Source organism: Piliocolobus tephrosceles, chromosome 3 (genome assembly GCF_002776525.5).
Source record: "Piliocolobus tephrosceles isolate RC106 chromosome 3, ASM277652v3, whole genome shotgun sequence".
Lineage (NCBI taxonomy): Eukaryota > Metazoa > Chordata > Mammalia > Primates > Cercopithecidae > Piliocolobus > Piliocolobus tephrosceles.
The window spans coordinates 138390935-138413627 of NC_045436.1; the positions used below are offsets into that span (position 1 = coordinate 138390935).

General features: G+C 38.8%; 2 protein-coding genes across 11 annotated transcripts in view; one reads left to right on the top strand and one right to left on the bottom strand.

Moving 5' to 3' along the window:
- Positions 1-14640, top strand: part of CORIN (corin, serine peptidase) — a 209900-nt gene extending 195260 nt beyond the window's left edge. For 2 of the 4 annotated variants that reach the window (XM_023224528.3, XM_023224529.3), the window contains 3 exons: positions 6384-6655; positions 9588-9721; positions 14002-14184. In XM_023224528.3, coding sequence (XP_023080296.1) covers positions 6384-6655; positions 9588-9721; positions 14002-14184 — 589 coding nt within the window. Of the gene's footprint in view, positions 1-6383; positions 6656-9587; positions 9722-14001 lie in introns of all 4 variants that reach the window. The other 2 variants (XM_026455813.1, XM_023224526.3) reach the window with 2 other exon arrangements.
- A 2201-nt stretch (positions 14641-16841) lies between these two features.
- Positions 16842-22693, bottom strand: part of ATP10D (ATPase phospholipid transporting 10D (putative)) — a 118959-nt gene continuing 113107 nt past the window's right edge. For 5 of the 7 annotated variants that reach the window (XM_023224522.2, XM_023224521.2, XM_023224520.2 and 2 more), the window contains one exon: positions 16842-18682. In XM_023224522.2, coding sequence (XP_023080290.1) covers positions 18352-18682 — 331 coding nt within the window. In that variant the 3' untranslated portion in view covers positions 16842-18351. The remainder of the gene's footprint in view (positions 18683-22693) is intronic. The other 2 variants (XM_023224524.3, XM_023224523.3) reach the window with 1 other exon arrangement.

Sequence of the window (22693 nt, forward strand, 5' to 3'; positions counted from 1 at the left end):
GGAAAAGGGATGCTTTTACACCATTGGTGGGAGTGTAAATTAATTCAACCATTGTGGAAGACAGTGTGGCAAGTTCTCAAAGATCTAGAAGCAAAAATACCATTTGACCCAGCAATCCCATTACTGTGTATATACCCAAAGAAATATAAGTCACTCTATTATAAAGATACATGCATGCATATGTTCATTGCAGCACTATTCACAATAACAATGACATAGAATCAACCCAAATGCCCATCAATGATAGACTGGATAAAGAAAATGTGGTACATATACACCATGGAATACTATGCAGCCATAAAATGGAATGAGATCATGTCCTTTGCAGGGACATGAATGAAGCTGGAAGCCTTATCCTCAGTAAACTAACACAGGAACGGAAAACCAAACACCGCATATTCTCACTGATAAGTGGGATCTGAATGATGAGAACACATGGACACACGGGGGGAGACAACACACACTGGGGCCTGTTGGGGTGGGGGTAGGGGAGGAAGAGCATCAGGGAGAATAGCTAATGGATGCTGGGCTTAATACCTAGGTGATGGGTTGTTCTGTGCAGCAAACCACCATGGCACACGTTTACCTATGTAACAAATCTACACTTGCTGCACATGTATCCCAGAACTTAAAATAAAAGTTGAAGAAAAAAAATCTTTTTACCTTGCCTGTTATAGATAATTTTAAAAAATATCAAGGATAGCCGGGTGTGGTGGCTTACGCCTGTAATCCCAGCACTTTGGAAGGCTGAGGTGGGTGGATCACCCAAGGTCAGGAGTTCAAGACCAGATTGGCCAACATGGTGAAACCCTGTCTCTACTAAAAATACAAAAATTAGCCAGGCGTGGTGGCTGGTGCCTGTAATCCCAGCTACTCAGGAGGCTGAGGCAGGAGAATCGCTTGAACACCTGAGGCAAAGGTTGCAGTGAGCTGAGATCGCGCCATTGCACTTCACTGTGTGACAAGAGTGAAACTCCATCTCTAAAAATAAAAATAAAAAAATAATAAAAATGAAATGCCAAGGGCAGAACACAATATTAAAAGTAAGAGATTCCTAAAGTTTGTAGAACAGCAATGATGCAATAATGTGGTATTTCTTTATTTAGTGCTGATTTGGTAACTTTCAGATGATCTCCAAATCACCACTTAGCCATGCTATTTCTGGAATAAGTCTTGTAAAATAGAGAAATTTCTATCGTAGGTGTTAATTATAATATTACCTTTATTAAACAGGAAAAATATTAAATATAAGATATTCTAAGCAAAGTCAGAGAGGCTGAGAGAAGGAAAATTTTTCACTCCTAAGAAGAGATAAAGATAGAAACCTTTAAATTTGACTAGCTGAATTGAGTGAAAAATTTCATGTCTAAACTAGAGCTGAGTGTGGCAAACTGCAAACCAAAGGGACTGATTTTTGCCTCCAGAGACATTGTGTCTGCAATTCTGAGTAAATTCCTCTGGATGCTATAGTGTCTCTGACATATGTAAGTGGCTGAGTTTTTTTTTTTTTCTCTCTCTCTAGAGTTAATAATTGAAGAATTTGAAAGTTGAAATCATAAAAGCTCAATATTGTCTATAAAGTGCATTTATTATTAAAACAATATTGTAAACGAAGCAAATTAGACACTAAATGTGATTTCAAGGAATAAAATACTATCCACAGTGAGAACAAAGAACAAGATGTTTTAACATCTTCCTCAGTTGTTTTCCCTGGGATTGGTGGATTCTCACCTGGCTTCACCTTGGCTTGCTTCCTTCCTCTCACAGTCTGAAGTTCTTTGCACAAACTTCTTTAAGGATGTGCCAGCTCTCCTTGCTGCTGCTTTGAGGCTTGACAGCCAAATGGCAAGTAATTCCCTTTAAACTGAAGATTTTCAGCCACTATACTTGGCTTTCTTTTCTTGGTAGCCTAATTTAACCCCCCGCCCCACCAATTTTTTTTTGGAGATGGAGTTTTGATCTTATCGCCCAGGCTGGAGTGCAATGGCCGATCTCAGCTCACTGCAACCTCCACCTCCCAGGTTCAAGTGATTCTTATGCCTCAGCCTCCTGAGTAGCTGGGATTACCGGCGCCTGCCACCACACCTAGCTAATTTTTGTATTTTTTGTAAAGACAAGGTTTCGCCATGTTGGCCAGGCTGGCCTTGAACTCCTGACCTCAGGTGAGCCGCCCTCCTCAGCCTCCCAAAGTAATGTTATTACAGGTGTGAACCACCGCACCCGGCCGTAATTTAACTCTTTTTACTAAAATAGTCTTATGATCAGAGTGTGTTTCCATGTGTTTCTCCAATGGTACTTCTTTCTTTCTTTTTTCTTTATTTCTCTGTTTTATTTTTTTTGAGATGAAGTCTAGCCCTGTCGCCCAGGCTGGAGTTTAGTGGCATGATCTCAGCTCACTGCAACCTCCACCCCCAGGGTTCAAGTGATTTTCCTGCCTCAGCCTCCTGAGTAGCTGGGACTATAGATGCGCACAACCACATCCAGCTAATTCGTACTTTAGAATTGATATTAAACTCATGTGGCATTCATGTAGGCTGAAATTATCCTCCTTCTTTTTGCTTCTACCCAGACACAGGGCTATCTTTGCCATTACTCCTGACTCCTTCTTCTTAGTACTTGCTTGATGTAACAATCACCATGTGTGTACATCTGCTTCAACCCGGGAAACTCTTTCAAACAATAGGTTGGGTTTTTTTCTTGTTTTGTTTTTGGTTTCTGCCATACCTGGGGTGATAGGAGGGAAGACGTTAAAAAAGACATTATTTTTCACTATATACTCATAACAAAAAGAAGAAAAGAACACTGTCATCACTGAATACGAAAAAGTATGTGAATTTCCTATGGACTTTTTTTTTCTTTTGGTGGATATTAATACCATAAAGACAGTAGCTTGTGTAACAAGAGACTACTGGATACAAATTAATGTTTAGCAGTTTTATTGACACTAATTTTTTATAATTAGAATTACATTAATCTCAATACAGTAATTAAGTCCAGAATTTTGATGTTATTCAATTTTGTTACAAATAATTTGGAATGTTCGATTACTCAAAATGCTGCTTATAATTTAAGCATGTGGATGAATGTTTGTCACAGCCAAAACTTAGTAACGCTATTCAAGGGCAAGAAGCTATTAAATAGACGGAAATTTGAAGTCAATTATTGCTTGATTTCAGGTGTCTGAAACAATAGACTCTCAAGTGCATATTGAATTTCTCAAATGGTCATGCACTCATTACTGTGGAGTAAAAAAGGAAGGAATGAGAGAAGGGAGGAAGGGAAGGAAGAAAGAAGGAAAAAAAAGAAGGGAAAAGGAAAGAAAGAAAGAAGTAAAAGAAAGAAGAGAAAAAGGAAGGGAAAGGAAAGGAAAAAGGAAAGGAAAGGAAAGAAAGAGAAAGAAAAGCATGTTCTTTTAGTGATAGCTTTACGTAATGAAAAATGATTCTTCTGGGCTGGACTTGGTGGCTTACACCTGTAATCCTAGCACTTTGGGAGGTCCAAGGAGGGAGGATTGCTTGAGTTCAGGAGTTCAAGACCAGCTTGGACAACATAGCAAAACCTCATCTTTACTAAAATTCCAAAAAAATTTAGCCAGATATGGTGATGTGTGCCTGTAGTCTCAGCTACTTGGTGGGGCACTGAGGCCAGTGGATCTCTTGAGCCTGGGAGGTTGAGGCTTCAGTGAGCTGTCATCATGCCACTGCACTCCAACCTGGGTGACAGAGTGAGACCCTGTCTCAAGAAAAGAAAAAAAAAAAAAGAAAAAAATTATTCTGTAACATTATCTTGTAATGCTCATGTGATAGTACTACCTACATTTTAATCTAGTTGTTTATTTAATTGTCTATCTTCACTCAATTATAATGTTTGTATAGGCAGGGATCATGCTTTTCTTGCTTATTCTTGTAATCCCTAACATCATGCTTGCCATAGAGAAATTGACATGTATCTCTACCTCTTTATTCACTGAATGATGTCCGTTCCCCTGATATCCCTGAAATTATTATTATTATTGTTTTTAATGGAAAAAGGACAACATGCATGACTATACGGGGGGTCTGTTGGTAGAGTCTGGCCCAAGTATCCAACAATACTAAAAACCAAGCGAGTTCCTACCTTGGTTCCTCCTTCCTAACTCTCTTGAAATCTCAGCCTTTCGAATCTTTGCCATGCTGATGGTAAAGAAAGGCATGCCAAGAAAAGAAGGGGTGTGGGTGGGGTTTTGCCTAAGATTTCCTAGAGAGCTCTTAAAAATACTGACTCACAGGCCCCACCCAGCCCATGAGTTTCTGTTTCAATTGATATTGAGTGATGTCCAGAGAATCACTATTTTAAAGGCTCCCATACGATTCAGTGTTCAGCCTGGGTTGAAAAACAATTGGTCTAGCTAGTCAAATCAACCTACTTTAGTTGATTTGATCACAAGCTCCCAAATAGGAACAGTGGTGGTGTGGCTGACTCACATTACCAGAGTATAAAGGAGTGCCCACAATTAAAGCTCTACCCTTGCCCCAACACTGTGGTCCAATAAATGTCAACATTTTTGATCCTGGCCATTCTGGTGAAGGAGAGCCTGGGAGTGAAGGAAGGAATGGAGGGAGTAATGAAGAACAGACCCTGCCTTTGTGGTTAGAGTCAAAAACATTCATTGAGCCATTACTAAATAGGTACTTGTTGAGGACCTACTATAGGCCAGGTACCAAGCCCTGTGACTACACCAGTGAAAAACACCAGCCAAATCCCTGCCTTCACAGAGATAACTATATTCTAGGGGCCAAGACATAGAATAGACAAATGGTTATATCAATGTCATTGATATCAATGGATAGTATGAGAAGAAAATTAAAGCAGTATCGAGTAGAGTGAAGGGGACAGAGTAAGGGTAAGACAGGTTGGTTGGGAAAACAGCTCTGAGCAGATGATGTCTGAGTTGAGACCTGGATGAAGAGAAGGAGTAAAGGTAAGACTGATGTGAGAGCTGGGGGATCATCAAGGGAAATAGCTCCTGAGTTGAGGATGCTCTTGGCATGTTCAAAATTAGCAACGAAGTCCTTGGGGTGAGAATGAGCATATGGTGTAGGGCCTCAGAGGCCAGGGATAGGAGTCTAGGGTTTGTCTCAAGTGTGATACAAAGCTTTTGGAGAATAGTGAGCAGAAGATGGATTGATCTAATTTTATTTTAAAAATATTGCTCTGATTGATATAGGGGATATAGCCAATACATATCCTGATAGTAAGGAAAATGGATTATAGGGACTAAGATTAGAAGAAGGACCATGATTTGGGAGGCCATTGCATGGTCCAAGTAGTTGAGAGTAGCTTAGATTAGGATTGTAGCCATGGAGGAGGGAGAAACAGTAAGATGTGGGATATATTTGAAAGTAGGAGTGGTAAAGACTTGCTGATACATTCAGTGTTGGGTGTAAGAAAAAGAGAAAATTCACCTGGGCTGGTTATAGTATTAAGTTACTGTAAACTGAATCCTGAAGGCTTAAATACTGTGAGATACATAGTGAGCCCTCAATAAATGTTGGCTATGATCAAACATCCAACTGAGAGTGTTAAATAGACCATTGACCATTAAGTCTGCAGCTCAGGGAAAGGATAGAGCTGGAGATACACATTTGGGAGTCACCAGGGTATGGTGGAATTTAAAACCATTGGACTAGATGAAATCAAGGGTGTGAGAATATAAAGCTGAGAGTGAAGTTCCAGAGCATTTCAACATGTGGAGCCTGAGAGCCAAAGAGGAGAACCCAGAGGAGAAGGCTGAGAGGGAAGGCCCATGAGATTGGAAGAAATTTCGGAGCATGGCAAGACCTCTAAGTCAAGTGAAGAAAGTATTTTAAGGTGGGAATCGACTAAAATATTGTTGACAAGTATTCAAAAACAGTGGAGTATGAGAATGACCGTTGGAGGTTGTGGGTGACCTTTTTAAGCTCTGAGCTGGAAATCTGTAGGGGGTTCCTCTGGCATTTCTTCAAGTCACTTGCTCTTTCTTGGAGGAATGTCTTAATTTTGGCTTGTTCTTCTTTTTCACTTTTCCTCTTGCCCCTCTCTCTTCTACATAGCTTTTCTTTATCTTACTCATTCTGTGAAGCAAGTAACTAACTCTGCTTACCTTTAAAACTGAAGAAGTTTTATGTTAAAGACTAGCCCCATTCAGGAATCATGAGCTAAGCTTTCTGCAACAATAATACTTATTTACGAACCACTCAGGCTATTATAGAAATGCCACTTACATGAATACATTGAGAAGTGGGCATGAAAATGGTCATTATTTACATAAATAAAATGTTTTAATTTTAATTTAAAATTACATGTGAATTTCACATGATAAACTAGAGTTTAAGATGCCAATAGCTCTTGAATTATAATTTTAGGAGAGAGAATGCTGCAGTTTGGAAAGTGGTGCTTGGCATCAACAATCTAGACCATCCATCAGTGTTCATGCAGACACGCTTTGTGAAGACCATCATCCTGCATCCCCGCTACAGTCGAGCAGTGGTGGACTATGACATCAGCATCATTGAGCTAAATGAAGACATCAGTGAGACTGGCTACGTCCGGCCTGTCTGCTTGCCCAGCCCGGAGCAGTGGCTAGAGCCTGACACGTACTGCTATATCACAGGCTGGGGCCACATGGGCAATAAAAGTAAGCCAGTGTATTAGTCCATTCTCATGTTGCTATAAGCACATACCTGTGATTGGGTGATTTCTAAAGGAAAGAGGTTTAATTGAGTCACAGTTCTGCAGGGCTGGGGAGGCCTCAGGAAACACAGTCATGGTGGAAGGGGAAGCAAACATATCCTTCTTCACATGGCAGCAGCAAGGGGAACTACCAAGCAAAAGGGGGAAAAGCCCCTTATAAAACCATCAGACCTCGTGAGAACTCACTATCAAGAGAGTAACAGTCCCCCATGTTTCAATTATCTCCCACCAGATCCCTCCCATTACACGTGGAGATTATGGGAACTACAATTCAAGATGAGATTTGGGTGGGAACACAGCCAAACCGTATCAGCCAGGATCTTCAGGAGCCTGAGAAACACTGTGTTCCTCAGTTGGGAGGCTGAGGTGGGAGGATTTCTTGAGCCTGCAAGGTGGAGTCTACAGTGAGCCGAGATCTCACCACTGCCTGGGTGACAGAATGCGACCCAGTACCTAGAACCAAAAACTAGGTAGCTTTTGGCCATAATTTCCCATTTTCTCTTACAAAAAGCCACAAATGGTAAATACTTAGTGATGTATCACACTTCATTTGCTGTGCAAATCATAGATAGACATTAATAATGAACCATGGCATTTAAAATGGTCAAGCTCAAATGCAGTCTTCAAAAAATCCCACTCCACACCTCAGAATCTCTCTCCAGGGAGCTACTATAAATGTTTTGGAGCTTCCTTGTGGCAGGAGGAGACCTGCCACAACTGTGCTTTGGACTGTCTCTAACTGCCTGCAGATAGCCCAATGATAGAGACAGTCACTGGGAATCTGCAGTCAAGTTGCATGGTCATATCTCCAATTTTATGTTATGATTTGGTCTTGTGTGTATTACATCTGTAATACAACTAATACAACCTATAAGTCCTTCAAGTAAGCATATTGATTTGCTATTTGACTATTTCAATTGATTAAAATAGTTTGGCTGTGTAGATGACTTAAACATATAAAACACATGGAAATTAAAAATGTGTACTATGTACTTACTCTCAGCCCCTACAATGGACTCTCTCATTCAGTTTGACCTAATTTAGAATAATGATTATTTATTTGTTTGTTTGTTTTTGAGACAGAGTCTTGCTCTGTCGCCCAGGCTGGAATGCAGTGGCACGATCTTGGCTCACTGCAACCTCTACCTCCCAGGTTCAAGTGATTCTCCTGCCTCAGCCTCCCAAGTAACTGGGATTACAGGCATGCGCCATGATGCCCGGCTAATTTTTTTTTTTTTTTTTTTTTTTTTTGTATTTTTAGTAGAGACAGAGTTTTGCCATGTTGGCCAAGCTAGTCTCAAACTCCTGACATCAGGTGATCCACCCACTTGAGACTTAAAAAAACAAACAAACAAACAAACAAACAAAAACCTCTAAGTACTGCCTACTCTGCCCATATCAAGTATAATGCCATGGCTTTCAAGAATGATAATGCATATTGGCATTCTGTTATTGGCCTTAGAAATTGTATATTTGAAAGAATTTTTTTCTTAAAATTTAGTCAGATAAGTTTTGAGTTACATTGTTTTATCAATTACAGAATGGAAAGGAAATTCAATAGGCAGAAGTCAATGACTTTTTAAAAAAAAACTCACATGTAACAATCCTCTGACAATATCCATATTGAACTCCGAGCGAAACTGCAACATAATGCACACTCCACACATGTAGTATAGCATGAATTGAGCCCAGGAGTTCGAGACCAACCTGGGCAACACGGTGAAACTCTGTTTGTACAAAAAAAAAAAATTAGCTTGGCATGGTGGTGTGTGCCTATAGTCCCAGCTACTTGGGAGGCTGAGGTGGGAGGATTTCTTGAGCCTGGAAGGTGGAGGCTCCAGTGAGCCAAGATTTCATCACTGCCTGGGTGACAGAATGAGATTCTGTCTGAAAAAAAAGCAAAATTCTGCTGAATTCAGTAAGAAAGACCTGGTTGATCTGACTATACAACTTTCAAGCTTACTATAAAATGGAAAAAAAAAATAGCAACTGCCTAACTCACCAGAGTGTTGTAAAGATTAAAGACAATGAGACCCACTAGTGCCCAATAAATGTTAGCTATTTTTTTTTATTTTTTAGACAATCTATGAAACATCCACTGCCTGCATCACATTGATTTTCCTAAAAATGGCTCTTTCTTCCTATAAAGTATCCAGTGATGCTTCACCATCACTGTTTAAAAGAAGAACAGTGTGTATAATTTTGCAGAATGGCTAAACAGTGAAAGATTCACACTGCCTTGCTGCAAGGAATCCATTGTCATTCTTCAAGAACTTTCAAGCAAGATGGAATTCACATATTCTTTCTGTCAATACCAAGGGATGGCTTTGAGCTTTTCGACATCTCTCTGTCATATCCTCTAGGATTAGAGGTTCTTACCTCAAGTAATGGCTGCTGGGGCACATATTGAGACATATTCTTTTCATCAAGAATAGGACAACCCTTCTCTGTTAGATTGAACAGGTTTTCTCTATTTTAGCAGAGCAGGACTATCATGCTGAGTTGACGCTGAGCTGGCAGCCTCCTATCTGGCAGCCAGCAGAGCTCTGGCTTGATTGTTTCATTTTCTTTGTAGTAGCTATTGTTTTTGTTATAGCATATGATAAGGATGAACCAACTTATCAGTCTGGGCCTCAGTTTCTCCGTTAATAAAATAAAGGAGTTTCACTGAATAATTGCTATGAACACTTCTAACTAGAAAATTCTGATTCCAAACCAGCCGTGTCTTTAAAATGACATTTCAAGTAAAGAATATGCCTCTCTTGATATAAACATACTTATATTTGCATTTCATATTTGGCTAGCCTCACTAGCTTCACTTTTGAGTCATTTTACTAACGTATGTATATTCTTTTTTTTTTTTTTTTCAAATTCAGTGCCTTTTAAGCTGCAAGAGGGAGAAGTCCGCATTATTTCTCTGGAACAGTGTCAGTCCTACTTTGACATGAAGACCATTACCACTCGGATGATATGTGCTGGCTATGAGTCTGGCACAGTTGATTCATGCATGGTAAGTTGCTTTCTGGTTACCAAGGAGATTCATTTCAACAGTAACTTCAGTGGATTCCCATAAATTCATTATTACTCAGTCCGGCCCTTTGGAAATATTTTTTGAAAATTGTTTGTTGCCAAATGTTTAATTATGTACAGCACATTTTCCTGCAACTGGTACACAATTCTCCTAATTACACCCATCCTCTTTATTCAGGGTGCCTTCTACTGTCTCATCTACTGTATGGGGAGCATCACCCTTGGTCAGCAACAGGAGAGAAACAATTTTTCCTGTTCATCTCATTCAACCATTTTAGTGGTTAGGATAAATGAGGTTCTAAGAGGAGCTAGTAGTAACCATGGCTTCCACCTGGCTGCCCCGGGAAGCAGGGCAGGCATGAAAGGACATTGTCAGTCATTGGGGTGATAGCATTAAGACACACATCAACACCCCAACTTCCAGGGTGTGAGACAGGACTAACTCTGTCTCAGGGGTCATCACACTGGCGGTGTCTGGGCCCTCACTTGATTGCCAGCATGCCCTCAAATGTCACTGAACTCAACCTTTAGATACTCAGGATTCATGGCCATGAGAGTTTGTAGAACATATTAACGTAACAGTGTAGAGCCTTTTTATTTTTACTTAATAGACACTCATCGAACATTATACTGGACTGGTTCCCAGGAAAGGAGGGAAAAGTGCGAGTGCTCAAATAAGCTTGTAACAAAAACTGGGGAAGACAGTTATTATACTATGCTGCTGTGAAGCACCTTTGTTATTTTACTGCTTTGGAGTAATTTGCTCCTTACAGTTTAGTAATGAAGAAAAGATACAACAGTGCCCTTAAGTACTAGCTCAATGTAAATACATTATATTTTTGATGGTTCATTTTAGAATGGAAAAATCAGGGTATTGAAAATGGCCCTGTGGTGATTGCTTAGACAGTTGTCATGGGAAAGAGGGAGCAGACAGCTCCCTTGGCGTTTCGCTGAGACCACCCTCCTTTCTGCCTCATGGCCTCACGTCATCCTGCTGAGGTGGATGGTGGTAAAGGAATCCCTCCCTTCTCTACAGGAGGACTGGATTTGATTTCCCAGGCCCAAAATAAAGTGTTGTAGGAGGCAGCATGATGTGGGTGTGGGGCACAGGACTTGAAGCCTGAAAGATCTGGGTTGGAGCTCATCTCTGCCATTACGAGCAGTATAACCCGGTGAAGTTATCTAACCTCTCTGGATAGCTTTCTCATGAGTAAAATGGGACTAATTCTGTCCATGAAGATTAACTAAGTTAATGTATTTGGAAGTCTGTATCTTTCACATATCTGTATATGATATCTGGCACATACTTAGACATTCAATGAATAGTAATTACACCAATATTAACATCTATCAGTTTAGCGCTTATTATGTTTCGGGCTCTCTGCAAAACACTTTCTAATAACTCATTTAATTATAATAATCAACCCATATGGCGGTGTCTTTATTTTCCCTAAACAGATCAAGAATACAGGAGATTAAGTAATTTTCCCCAAATCAGCCAGCATGAAGGTGGTAGACTGAGGATATGAAACCGGGCAGTCTGGTAGCAATGATTAATATAAATACATTTCTCCCTCTCTCCAATGTCATCTGGAGGTTTATCAAAAACTAGCACCTCTTGGCACATGTTCAAGATCATCTCTTGGCAATTGCTAAAGGAGGGGAAGGGAGATGATTCCTTGACAGAGAGCTGAAGGCCCACAGACACAGGCACAGGCATGTTCTTATCATGATGCCTAATAGGAACCAGGTCTTGCCAACTTCTTTAGTAGTGGAATTTCAGTGGTGCAGGTACATTAAATGCATACCAGATATTCTCTAACACAACTTTAGGTAGAAAACAAAACAAAACCTACTTTTTACTGTATCAGAAGCAAATGTTTCTACTTAAACCTCTATTATATGACATATATTATTTTCCTTAATCATAACAGGACATAATGAAGTGTGAGTTTGTCTGTGACAATCTATAAGTCAATACTGAAGCCAAATATGTTGGTTTCAAGCCCAATATTACAAAGAGGACCAAAAGAACAAACCAGATCCGTTGTGCCTTTAGATGTAGTGTCACTTTCATTTTTAATTGCTTGCTTTTCACCTTTTGTTTTGCACTTAATGGCGTGCCTACCTGACTCACTAAGCCTAAATCAAAACCTACATCTCAGGAAGGCATTTTTTATTCCTCCCCACCTGGAAGTCATCACTCATTCCTTTGAACTCCTCTTTCTAGCCTTTAGATTTTGCTTTCATGTGAAGTTATTCTTGTTACCCAAGCTGACTTTAGGCTGCTCTGGGACAAAAACAGTGCTTATTTGTTTGTTTATACACTAGCACAGAACTTTTCAAAGAGTAGATGCTAAATAATTATTTTATTAAATGTCTGATCTGGAAGTGAAAATGTGCTGACATTGTAAACACGTTCCATTTTAATCACTCTCTGACATCATAGTTCCACTTCAATAGGTGAGCATCTTATTTATTTTATATAAGGAGAAATCAAGAACGAAATACCCTATGTGTATGAAATATGTGAAAACAAATTTGTGAAAACAGTTTGTGAAACGTTTCTAGGAAATTTTTCTTTTTTGTCTAAGCATTATATACATGTAACAGATAAATTTTGCTTTAAAAAATTCAATTAGGTTATTAGGCAGAAAAATTTATTCAGCTCTTTACAAGTTCTATGCTTATGATTTTGGCTTAGGGTATTGGAAAGTTACAAATTCAAAGGTCATCACTTACACAAAAGCGTACAGCACAATCAAAATTTTAATCTTTTTCTTCTTCTTCTTCTTCTTTTTTTTTTTTAAGATAGAGTTTCACTCTGTCTCCCAGGTTGGAGTGCAGTGGCGTGATCTCAGCTTATTGCAACCTCCACCTCCTGGGTTCAAGCGATTCTCCTGCCTCAGCCTCCAGAGTAGCTGGGATTACAGGTTTCCACCACCAAACCTGGCTAATTTTTGTATTTTGAGTAGAGACAGCATTTCACCATGTTGACCAGGTTGGCCTGGAACTCCTGACCTCAAGTCATCTGCCCGCCTCGGCCTCCCAAAGTGCTGGGATTACAGGCTTGAGCCAGCGTGCCGGGCCCAATTTCTCTTTCATAGCAATAATATTCACTAATGTTCCTAAGAAGCAAGGTGGCCTAGTAGTTATAGAGTCTTGTTACCGGGCTGCTTGGATTCAAATCCAGCCTCTGTCAACGAACAAGTTATTTAACCTGTGCTTCAGTTTCAACATCTCCAAAACAGATATAATAAATAATATAAACTCTTAGGTATTTTGTAACGATTAAATGAGCTACTATGTGGAAAATGTTTAGAAAAGGATCGAGAAACATTAGTCCTATGTTCTTCAACCATATCAAGTAGGAAGACCGTAGATATGCTTCTAATTTTGAAAGTCTGTAGGTCGAGTATTTGTAACCTTCCACAATGAATTCACATATTTACTTTTTTTTCCCCCATGGTATCAGCTCTTCTTTTTCGAGGCAGTGCAGAATATACCTTTGTTTTCAGATGTAGCAAATATTGCTATCTCTAATGCCATAGCATTTTATCATTAACTATATTTGGGGGAAAAACTGAATATAATTCAACTGGAATCCTTAAATGTCATGAATGAAAATCCCTATATATATGAAATAAAATACAGGCTATTAATGAAATATTCATTATAAATAATTTTAAATGGTCCTATTTTGTATTCAACTATACCAAATTTAAAAGTCTTAAGAACTATTAAGAAGCGTAGTAAGGGACCCCAAATTGTGTTATACTTAATGTATTCATTCACAAAGCCAGATTCTTGAAAATAGATATTTTAGAATATGTTTATAGTACTGTGTGTGGAGGGAATCTTTATTCCATTTTGGGTAGTTTCCACAGTCATAAGTCAAGCTTAAATTAGAATGAGGTCAATTTTGAGGTAATTAGTTCTGATAGTTTTAAAAAGCTTTATGACGTATTTTTGTAAGTGCAGAAAATGCCTGAAAAAGGTCTTTTAATTTTCTGGGGGAAAAAATACAATTTCTTCCCAAGCCACTCCACCCTTTTAACGATCAGAGTTTAAGATGTTTATTTGAAAGTTCTGTTTTTACAGCGGAAAGCACAATTCCTCCACAGGCTGACAAGGTAAGCTTTGTTGAAACTTTCCAAGTTGGTTAATCTGGGTTTAGCTTTATTGTATCCTCAGGGTAGCATGGACACACATTACAGCCCTGAAATGCCAGTTACTAACTCCCATTGCTACTCATTGCAGGGCGACAGCGGTGGGCCTCTTGTTTGTGAGAAGCCTGGAGGACAGTGGACATTATTTGGATTAACTTCATGGGGCTCCGTCTGCTTTTCCAAAGTCCTGGGGCCTGGCGTTTATAGTAATGTGTCATATTTCGTCGAATGGATTAAAAGACAGATTTACATCCACACCTTTCTCCTAAACTAATTATAAGGATGATCAGAGACTTTTGCCAGCTACACTAAAAGAAAATGACCTTCTTGACTGTGAAGAGCTTCCTGCAGAGAGCTGTACAGAAGCACTTTTCATGGGCAGAAATGCTCAACCGTGCACTGCAAATTTGCATGTTTGTTTTGGACTAATTTTATTCAACTTATTTTTTCACCTTCATTTTTCTCTTATTTCAAGTTCAATGAAAAACTTTACAAAAGCAAAGCAAAGCAGACTTTGTTCTTTTGCCAGGCCTAACCATGACTGCAGCACAAAATTATCAACTTTGGAGAGATTTAAAATCATGCAGGTGCTACAGTAACAGGTTATGGAATGTTCTTTTTTATCCTATCACAAAAAAAGACATAGAGATTTAGGCTGACTATCTCTGCCAGTTTTTGTTTCTCAAGCTCAGTGCATAGTGGTAAATTTCAGTGTTAACATTGGAGACTTGCTTTTGATTTATTAAAAGCCAAGATAATTTACACATTTAAAGTATTTACTATTACCCTTCTAATGTTTGCATAATTCTGAGAAGTGATGAAAGACAGCAATAAAAGACCAATGCCATCCATTTAGGTAGCAAGACATATTGAATGCAAAGTTATTTAGATATCAATATTAACACTTGACTTTATAGGACCCCATTCTGGATGTAGATCAAGATTCTAATTTTATAGAAGAGTCTCTATAGAACTTTCCTCATAGCTGGGTTTGTTCAGGATATATCAGTTGGCTGATTGAGACTGCAACAACTAGATCAATATTTATGGACAATATTTTGTTTTACTTATGTGGCAAAGAACTGGATATTAAACTTTGCAAAGGAGAATTTAGATGAGAGATGCAATTTTTTAAAAAGAAAATTAATTTGCATCCCTCACTTAATTAAATTTATTTCTCAGTTTTCTTGTGTTCATCCATACCGACAAAGTCATAAAAAGCATATTTTAGAGCACAGTAAAACTTTGCATGGAGTAAACATTTTGTAACTTTCCTCAAAAGATGTTTAATATCTGGTTTCTTCTCGTTGGTAATTAAAATTTTAGAAATGACTTTTAGCTCTAGGCCACTTTACACAACTCCATTTCTGAAGCAATTAGTGGTAAAAAGTATTTTTCCCCACTAAAAAGCTTTAAAACACAAATCTTCATATATATTTAATTTAATTAGGCATCCATTTTGCCTTTTAAACAACTAGGATTCCCTACTAACCTCCACCAGCAACCTGGACTGCCTCAGCATTCCAAATAGATACCACCTGCAAATTTATACATGTATTTTTGTAACTTTACTATGTATAAACATATTTGAAATTCAAAAAGTTGTTTTAGCAATTTCTATATTAATCATTTCCTGTCCTGCAGTTTGTATAAACCTAAGGAGAGTGTGAAATCTAGCAACTGAATTGTGGTCACAATTTTGTGAAAGTTTAAGAACTTATGTCAGTTTTGTTATAGTTGTAAGTACATATTTAATGTATCAACTTTTAGCCTTGCTCAACTTAGGCTCAGTGAAATACACATATTATACTTATTTTAAATAATTCTTAATACAAATAAAATGGTCTAATCACCTTTTTTTTTTATGGATATGGGTGGCAAGTCCTAAGAAATTGTTTCTGTCTCTCTAACAGCATGCTGGCAGCCTGTTTACCAATCACAGTTCACCTCCCTTATATCTTACTCTCACAGGTTCATGCTGTTTCATTTTAGAGAATCAGTGGCTCCTTGACTGGTCTGAAATTAGAGGTTGCTAATAGTCTCACATTGCCCATTGAGTGTCCAGTGGGAACTTTAGTCCTGGTAAGGGCACACAAATCTTTAACGTCTAGAATACATTTTGGGAACTCAATACAATTATTTTATAAATCCTATGTATAAGATTATATCCCAAAATGTATACTATTAATCAATTTTCTTATCTACTGACAGCAATGATATAATACTTGATCCCCCCCAAATTTGGTGAAGTACACTGAACACCAGATCGCATCAGCTTGGGTAACTTTATGTAAAAGAGTTATTGACTTGTAAACGTGACCCTTTAAAAGCTTCATACAGATCCCAGCCTCTTTAGGCTAAGGTCTAAATGTGTTTCAGAATTCAAAATTTTCCAAATTTTAAAAGGAAATACAGTTTAGCACTCAGTAATGAAATAATATATTTGTAGCAAAGTATATGAATAACATTAAGTACATAAATAGCTTTACATTTCTTCAGGGCATAGAATTTTGGCCTAATTTATAAAAATATTTCAGTTTTCAGAGGTTTGGAGGTTTTAGAATTGTGGATACGAGATTGTGACCCTATCACATTAGCACTCAGTATTTTCCTCTATTCATATGTACAGATAATTCAATTCTGAAAATTGATCTTTTTCCTTAGTGTTTTTGGCTCATTCTTTGTCCTTAGATGCTAACCTTTTTATTTGCAAGTGAACATATCTCTAAATTATTGTTTATCAGGAGAAGCCGATCTCAGGGAATGAATGCCAACTGCTGCAAGGATAATAAATGATATGACATCAGTGATTTTCCATATAAGGCAAAAGCAATATTCTGGTAAAAGGCATGCTTTGTGACTTTCCTTCTAAGTTCTGGTACTAATTACGGTTGGATTTGGCAAATGTTTATAAGAGTGATGATGATTTTTCAGTATCCATTATTTATGAAACAGTTTATTTATAAAAACAGTCATAAGAAAGCAGAAAGCAACTTCCATTAGCTATGTGAGATTTTGAAAGTTCTAGAAATCAGCTTATGTAAAAGACTATTTGCAAGAATAACAGAAGGCTACAAAAATGTCAGACCAAAATAGTAGGCAGAAAGTAGAAAACTAAACCCTGAGAATAACAGTCATTAAGAAGACCTTGAGGCAGACGTTGCATATGAGCATGGAGATTCAGGAAGGAAATTCTGGATGATTGGTGGCTGACAACTTTCAAATATAATAAACAGAGAAAGGAATTCACAAGAACTTCAAACAGGAATATATGATTTTATAGTAGTACCTGGCCTTACTTAGCATAAAGTAGTTTATTTGTTACAACTAAAGCCAGCATACATGATTTGCAATAGCAGTAAACTTGCTATAGACATTCCTGTCCTCAAATGTATTTTAAAACCAAATTTTTCTAAGAACCTCATAGAAACCTCCAGAGATCATCCTGTATTAGTTTCAGTTTATATCTCATATTTTAGAGGCTCCAACACCTGAAAAGTCTTAGGGTATTGTAAAAACTATGAACCTTCAAGTGGCCTCTGGAAGATTGTTTTGAAATTGATTATATCACTTCGATCAGGTTATTGTCAGTTTTAAAATACAGGAAATTGCCCAATGGGCTGTTTGTCTGCCTGATCTATGGCTTCAGTTTCCTAACTGACAACATCTATACAGAGGCAGATCTCATAAAAGGTCTTCTCTTGATTGGAACCTGAGAGAGGAATGCATTCCTGGTCCCTGATGAAACCCTAGAATCCCTCTTTCTCCTTTCCAGTGAAGGCTCCACCTTAGGAAAACATTGAAATGAGCAGAGAGATATGCCTACATCTTCAGTCAGAAGACCTAAAGCATCTTCCCACAGAAAATAAAAAGCTATTAATAGACACTAATTGTATTTTAAGCAGTATAATTATACCTATTTTAGGTACCTTGTTGTTTAAAAGGCTCTTGGGATTTTACCTGTAAATTAACCATCTACGTTTTTTCCGTATTTCCTCTGAGTCCTAACCAATTCATTAAAAACTACTTTTTTCTTAATAAAAAAATTCAGATTGGAGCCTGACCATTTAAAAGCATTTCTCTAGAATATAAGATCTCCTAGTAAAATAAACATGTCTCAAATGACTCCCCTTGAAAATATTTGAATTTCTAAGAGAATGAAAATGCTTTTACAAAATCCAAAAAGTTTTACAAAAGCATTTGGTTCTGAATTAAATATTTCACTTCCTTAAACTCTGTCTAGGTCAAACTCTAGCCCTCTATTACAAATGTATATGCAACCATACAATAATGGTCATCATGTCAGCTCTTCCAAGCCCAGTAAAATGCTCATGTCCCTTATGGAAAAACAAGTCATTCTTGCTTGGAGAGATGTCGCTTCAAAATCCCTCTTCCAACCTTGAAAGAATACTTGCAACTCCAAGGAGGGTGTCTAGCTTTCTTAATCTTTGCAGAGTCCAGCCATCTGAAAGGCCTTAGTTTCAGAGTAGCTGTGATCTAAAGCAGTTTCACACAGAGATAAGTTTCCTTGCTCAATAGCACAGGAAGTTGCTGACTTCATTGCAAATACAGCAGAAGGGCCAGGCATGGGTCTTCTTCCTGACTTGCCAGCTGATTGGTTAGCATAGTTTGATGTCTCTTGATTCATCTTTCCAGCTCCTCTCCACTTCTTGAGAGCTTCAGTCCTCTCCTCTGGAGTTAATCTGTCAAAGTGCTTAGCTCTCAGAATTGGAGATGGAAAGAGGGATCCCTGAAGAACTCTGTATACAAACCTAGGTGACAAGAAACATCATTAGAATTAAATTCACCTCAAATGCATTATGGAAAATCCCCCAAATACTAACCAATTAAAAAAGTAAAAGGGTCTGGTGGCCACTTGGCTCCTGAAATAAAGGGAGAGGGTAACTGAACTCTAATATAAAATGGAGATAAAACAATATTAAATAAATTAATATTTGTAAAGCACTTAGAAAACAGTAATTGTCATGTAAGTGTTTATTAAAAAACAAAAATAAATAACATCTATAAAAGTACAGATATAAATAGTTGCTACATAGGCTTAATGTTAGGTTAAATGAGACAATACATACAAAGCAGGCAGAGTGTTGACACACAGTAAGTGTTAAAAATGCTATTTGTATCAGTTTCCTATGGCTATTGTAACAAAGTACCACAAATGTGTCCCTTCCTAGACTAAGCTGGCAGTGTTTCTTCTGGTATAATGTTCTCAAAAGTCTTGTGACTCTCCTATGTATGTCACTGGGATTTATGCCACTAGATAAGAGGTACTACCACAGATCTTTCCTGTATAACCTCATTTCTTTTCCTGGTTACTACTTCAATGGTTGAGGAGATCTAGGAATCACATAACTAATCTCTTCAGCACTAGCAGAAAGGTTGTCCAGCTATGCTCTCAAACTTCTCCCCAGAGCATACTCCTAACAGTCAATCTCCTAACTTTAGCAACTTTTGCAATCTGGATAGACTGAGAATTTCCTAAACCAAGTTCCTTGTGGCTTAGCAGTTTTCCCTTCAGTATCTTTCCTCTCACATTTTACTATAAGCAGTAAATCAGGACATACCTTCAATGCTCTGCTTAGAAACCTCCTCAGTCAAATATCCAACTTCACTGCTTACAAATTCTGCTTTCTATATTACTGTAGAACACAATTTAGCTAATTTTCCTGCCAGTATTTGGAAGATCCACTTTGCTCAAATTCCCAAAGCATGTTCCTCATTTTTTTCTGAGTCCTCATCAGTGTACTTGAAAATTCATATTTCTAGCAACTTTCTGTGTATGATGATATATGTATTCTCTATATCTGATGATACAGGCTTTCTCTGACTTCTTCATTTTCTTCTGAAACCTCACCAGCAGTAACTTAATTTTTCAGTAATGCAAGACTGTTTTCATATTATAAAAGCAATTAAGGTAATTTACTACACTAACAGTATAAAAAAAGAAAATCTTATCTCAATTGATACAAAAATTTATTTATTTTTTTAAATGTGAAAATAAGGAATAGAATGGAACTTCTTTAATCTGGTTAATGGTGTAGTCATAACATTCTATATAAAACATCATAATTAATAGGAAAATATGGAAACCTTTCCTTCTGGGATCAGAAACAAGACAAGTTTGCCCAGGCAGGTCAATAAGAAAAATCAAGTGCTTATCTCAGCTCTTTCACAGTAAAAGCCAATTTACATTAAAAAAATTAATTTTCGGGGGGCGGAGCAAGATGGCCGAATAGGAACAGCTCCAGTCTCCAACTCCCAGCGTGAGCGACACAGAAGACCGGTGATTTCTGCATTTTCAACTGAGGTACTGGGGTCATCTCACTAGGGAGTGCCGTACAATCGGTGCTGGTCAGCTGCTGCAGGCCGACCAGCGAGAGCTGAAGCAGGGTGAGGCATCGCCTCACATGGGAAGCTCAAGGGGGAAGGGAATCCCTTTTCCTAGCCAGGGGAACTGAGACACACAACACCCGGAAAATCGGGTAACTCCCACCCCAATACTGCACTGTAAGCAAACGGGCACACCAGGAGAATATACCCACACCTGGCCGGGAGGGTCCCACGCCCACGGAGCCTCCCTCCTTGCTAACACAGCAGTCTGTGGCGATCTAACCGCAAGGCAGCAGCGAGGCTGGGGGAGGGGCGCCCGCCATTGCTGAGGCTTAAGTAGGTAAACAAAGCCGCTAGGAAGCTCGAACTGGGTGGAGCTCACAGCAGCTCAAGGAAACCTGCCTGTCTCTGTAGACTCCACCTCTGGGGACAGGGCACAGCTGAAAAATAACAGGGGAAGCAGCAGAGGCCTGTGCAGATGCGAACGACTCTGTCTGACAGCTTTGAAGAGAGCAGTGGATCTCCCAACACGGAGGTTGAGATCTGAGAAGGGACAGACTGCCTGCTCAAGTGGGTCCCTGACCCCTGAGTAGCCTAACTGGGAGACATCCCCCACTAGGGGCAGTCTGACACCCCACACCTCACAAGGTGGAATACACCCTGAGAGGAAGCTTCCAGAGTAAGAATCAGACAGGTACACTTGCTGTTCAGCAATATTCTATCTTCTGCACCCTCTGCTGCTGATACCCAGGCAAACAGGGTCTGGAGTGGACCTCAAGCAATCTCCAAAAGACCTACAGCTGAAGGTCCTGACTATTAGAAGGAAAACTATCAAACAGGAAGAACACCTATACCAAAACCCCATCAGTAGGTCACCATCATCAAAGACCAGAGGCAGATAAAACCACGAAGATGGGAAAGAAGCAGGGCAGAAAAGCTGGAAATTCAAAAAATAAGAGTGCATCTCCCCCTGCAAAGGAGTGCAGCTCATCGCCAGCAATGGATCAAAGCTGGTCAGAGAATGACTTTGAAGAAATGAGAGAAGAAGGCTTCAGTCCATCAAACTTCTCAGAGCTAAAGGAGGAATTACGTACCCAGTGCAAAGAAACTAAAAATCTTGAAAAAAGAGTGGAAGAATTGACACTTAGAATAATTAATGCAGAGGAGGTCATAAACGAAATGACAGAGATGAAAACCATGACACGAGAAATACGTGACAAATGCACAAGCTTCAGTAACCGACTCGATCAACTGGAAGAAAGAGTATCAGTGATTGAGGATCAAATGAATGAAATGAAGCGAGAAGAGAAACCAAAAGAAAAAAGAAGAAAAAGAAATGAACAAAGCCTGCAAGAAGTATGGGATTATGTAAAAAGCCCAAATCTACGTCTGATTGGGCTGCCTGAAAGTGAGGGGGAAAATGGAACCAAGTTGGAAAACACTCTTCAGGATATCATCCAGGAGAACTTCCCCAACCTAGTAGGGCAGGCCAACCTTCAAATTCAGGAAATACAGAGAACGCCACAAAGATACTGCTCCAGAAGAGCAACTCCAAGACACATAATTGCCAGATTCACCAAGGTTGAAATGAAGGAAAAAATCTTAAGGGCAGCCAGAGAGAAGGGTTGGGTTACCCACAGAGGGAAGCCCTTCAGACTAACAGCAGATCCCTCGGCAGAAACTCTATAAGCCAGAAGAGAGTGGGGGCCAATATTCAACATTCTTAAAGAAAAGAATTTTCAACCCAGAATTTCATATCCAGCCAAACTAAGTTTCATAAGTGAAGGAGAAATAAAATCCTTCACAGATAAGCAAATGCTTAGAGATTTTGTCAACACCAGGCCTGCCTTACAAGAGACCCTGAAGGAAGCACTAAACATGGAAAGGAACAACCGGTATAAGCCATTGCAAAAACATGCCAAAATGTAAAGACCATCAAGGCTAGGAAGAAACTGCATCAACTAACGAGCACAATAACCAGTTAATATCATAATGGCAGGATCAAGTTCACACATAACAATATTAACCTTAAATGTAAATGGACTAAATGCTCCAATTAAAAGACACAGACTGGCAAACTGGATAAAGAGTCAAGACCCATCAGTCTGCTGTATTCAGGAGACCCATCTCACATGCAGAGACATACATAGGCTCAAAATCAAGGGATGGAGGAAGATCTACCAAGCAACTGGAGAACAAAAAAAAGCAGGGGTTGCAATCCTAGTCTCTGATAAAACAGACTTTAAACCATCAAAGATCAAAAGAGACAAAGAAGGCCATTACGTAATGGTAAAGGGATCAATTCAACAGGAAGAGCTAACTATCCTAAATATATATGCGCTCAATACAGGAGCATCCAGATTCATAAAGCAAGTCCTTAGAGACTTACAAAGAGACTTAGACTCCCATACAATAATAATGGGAGACTTCAACAC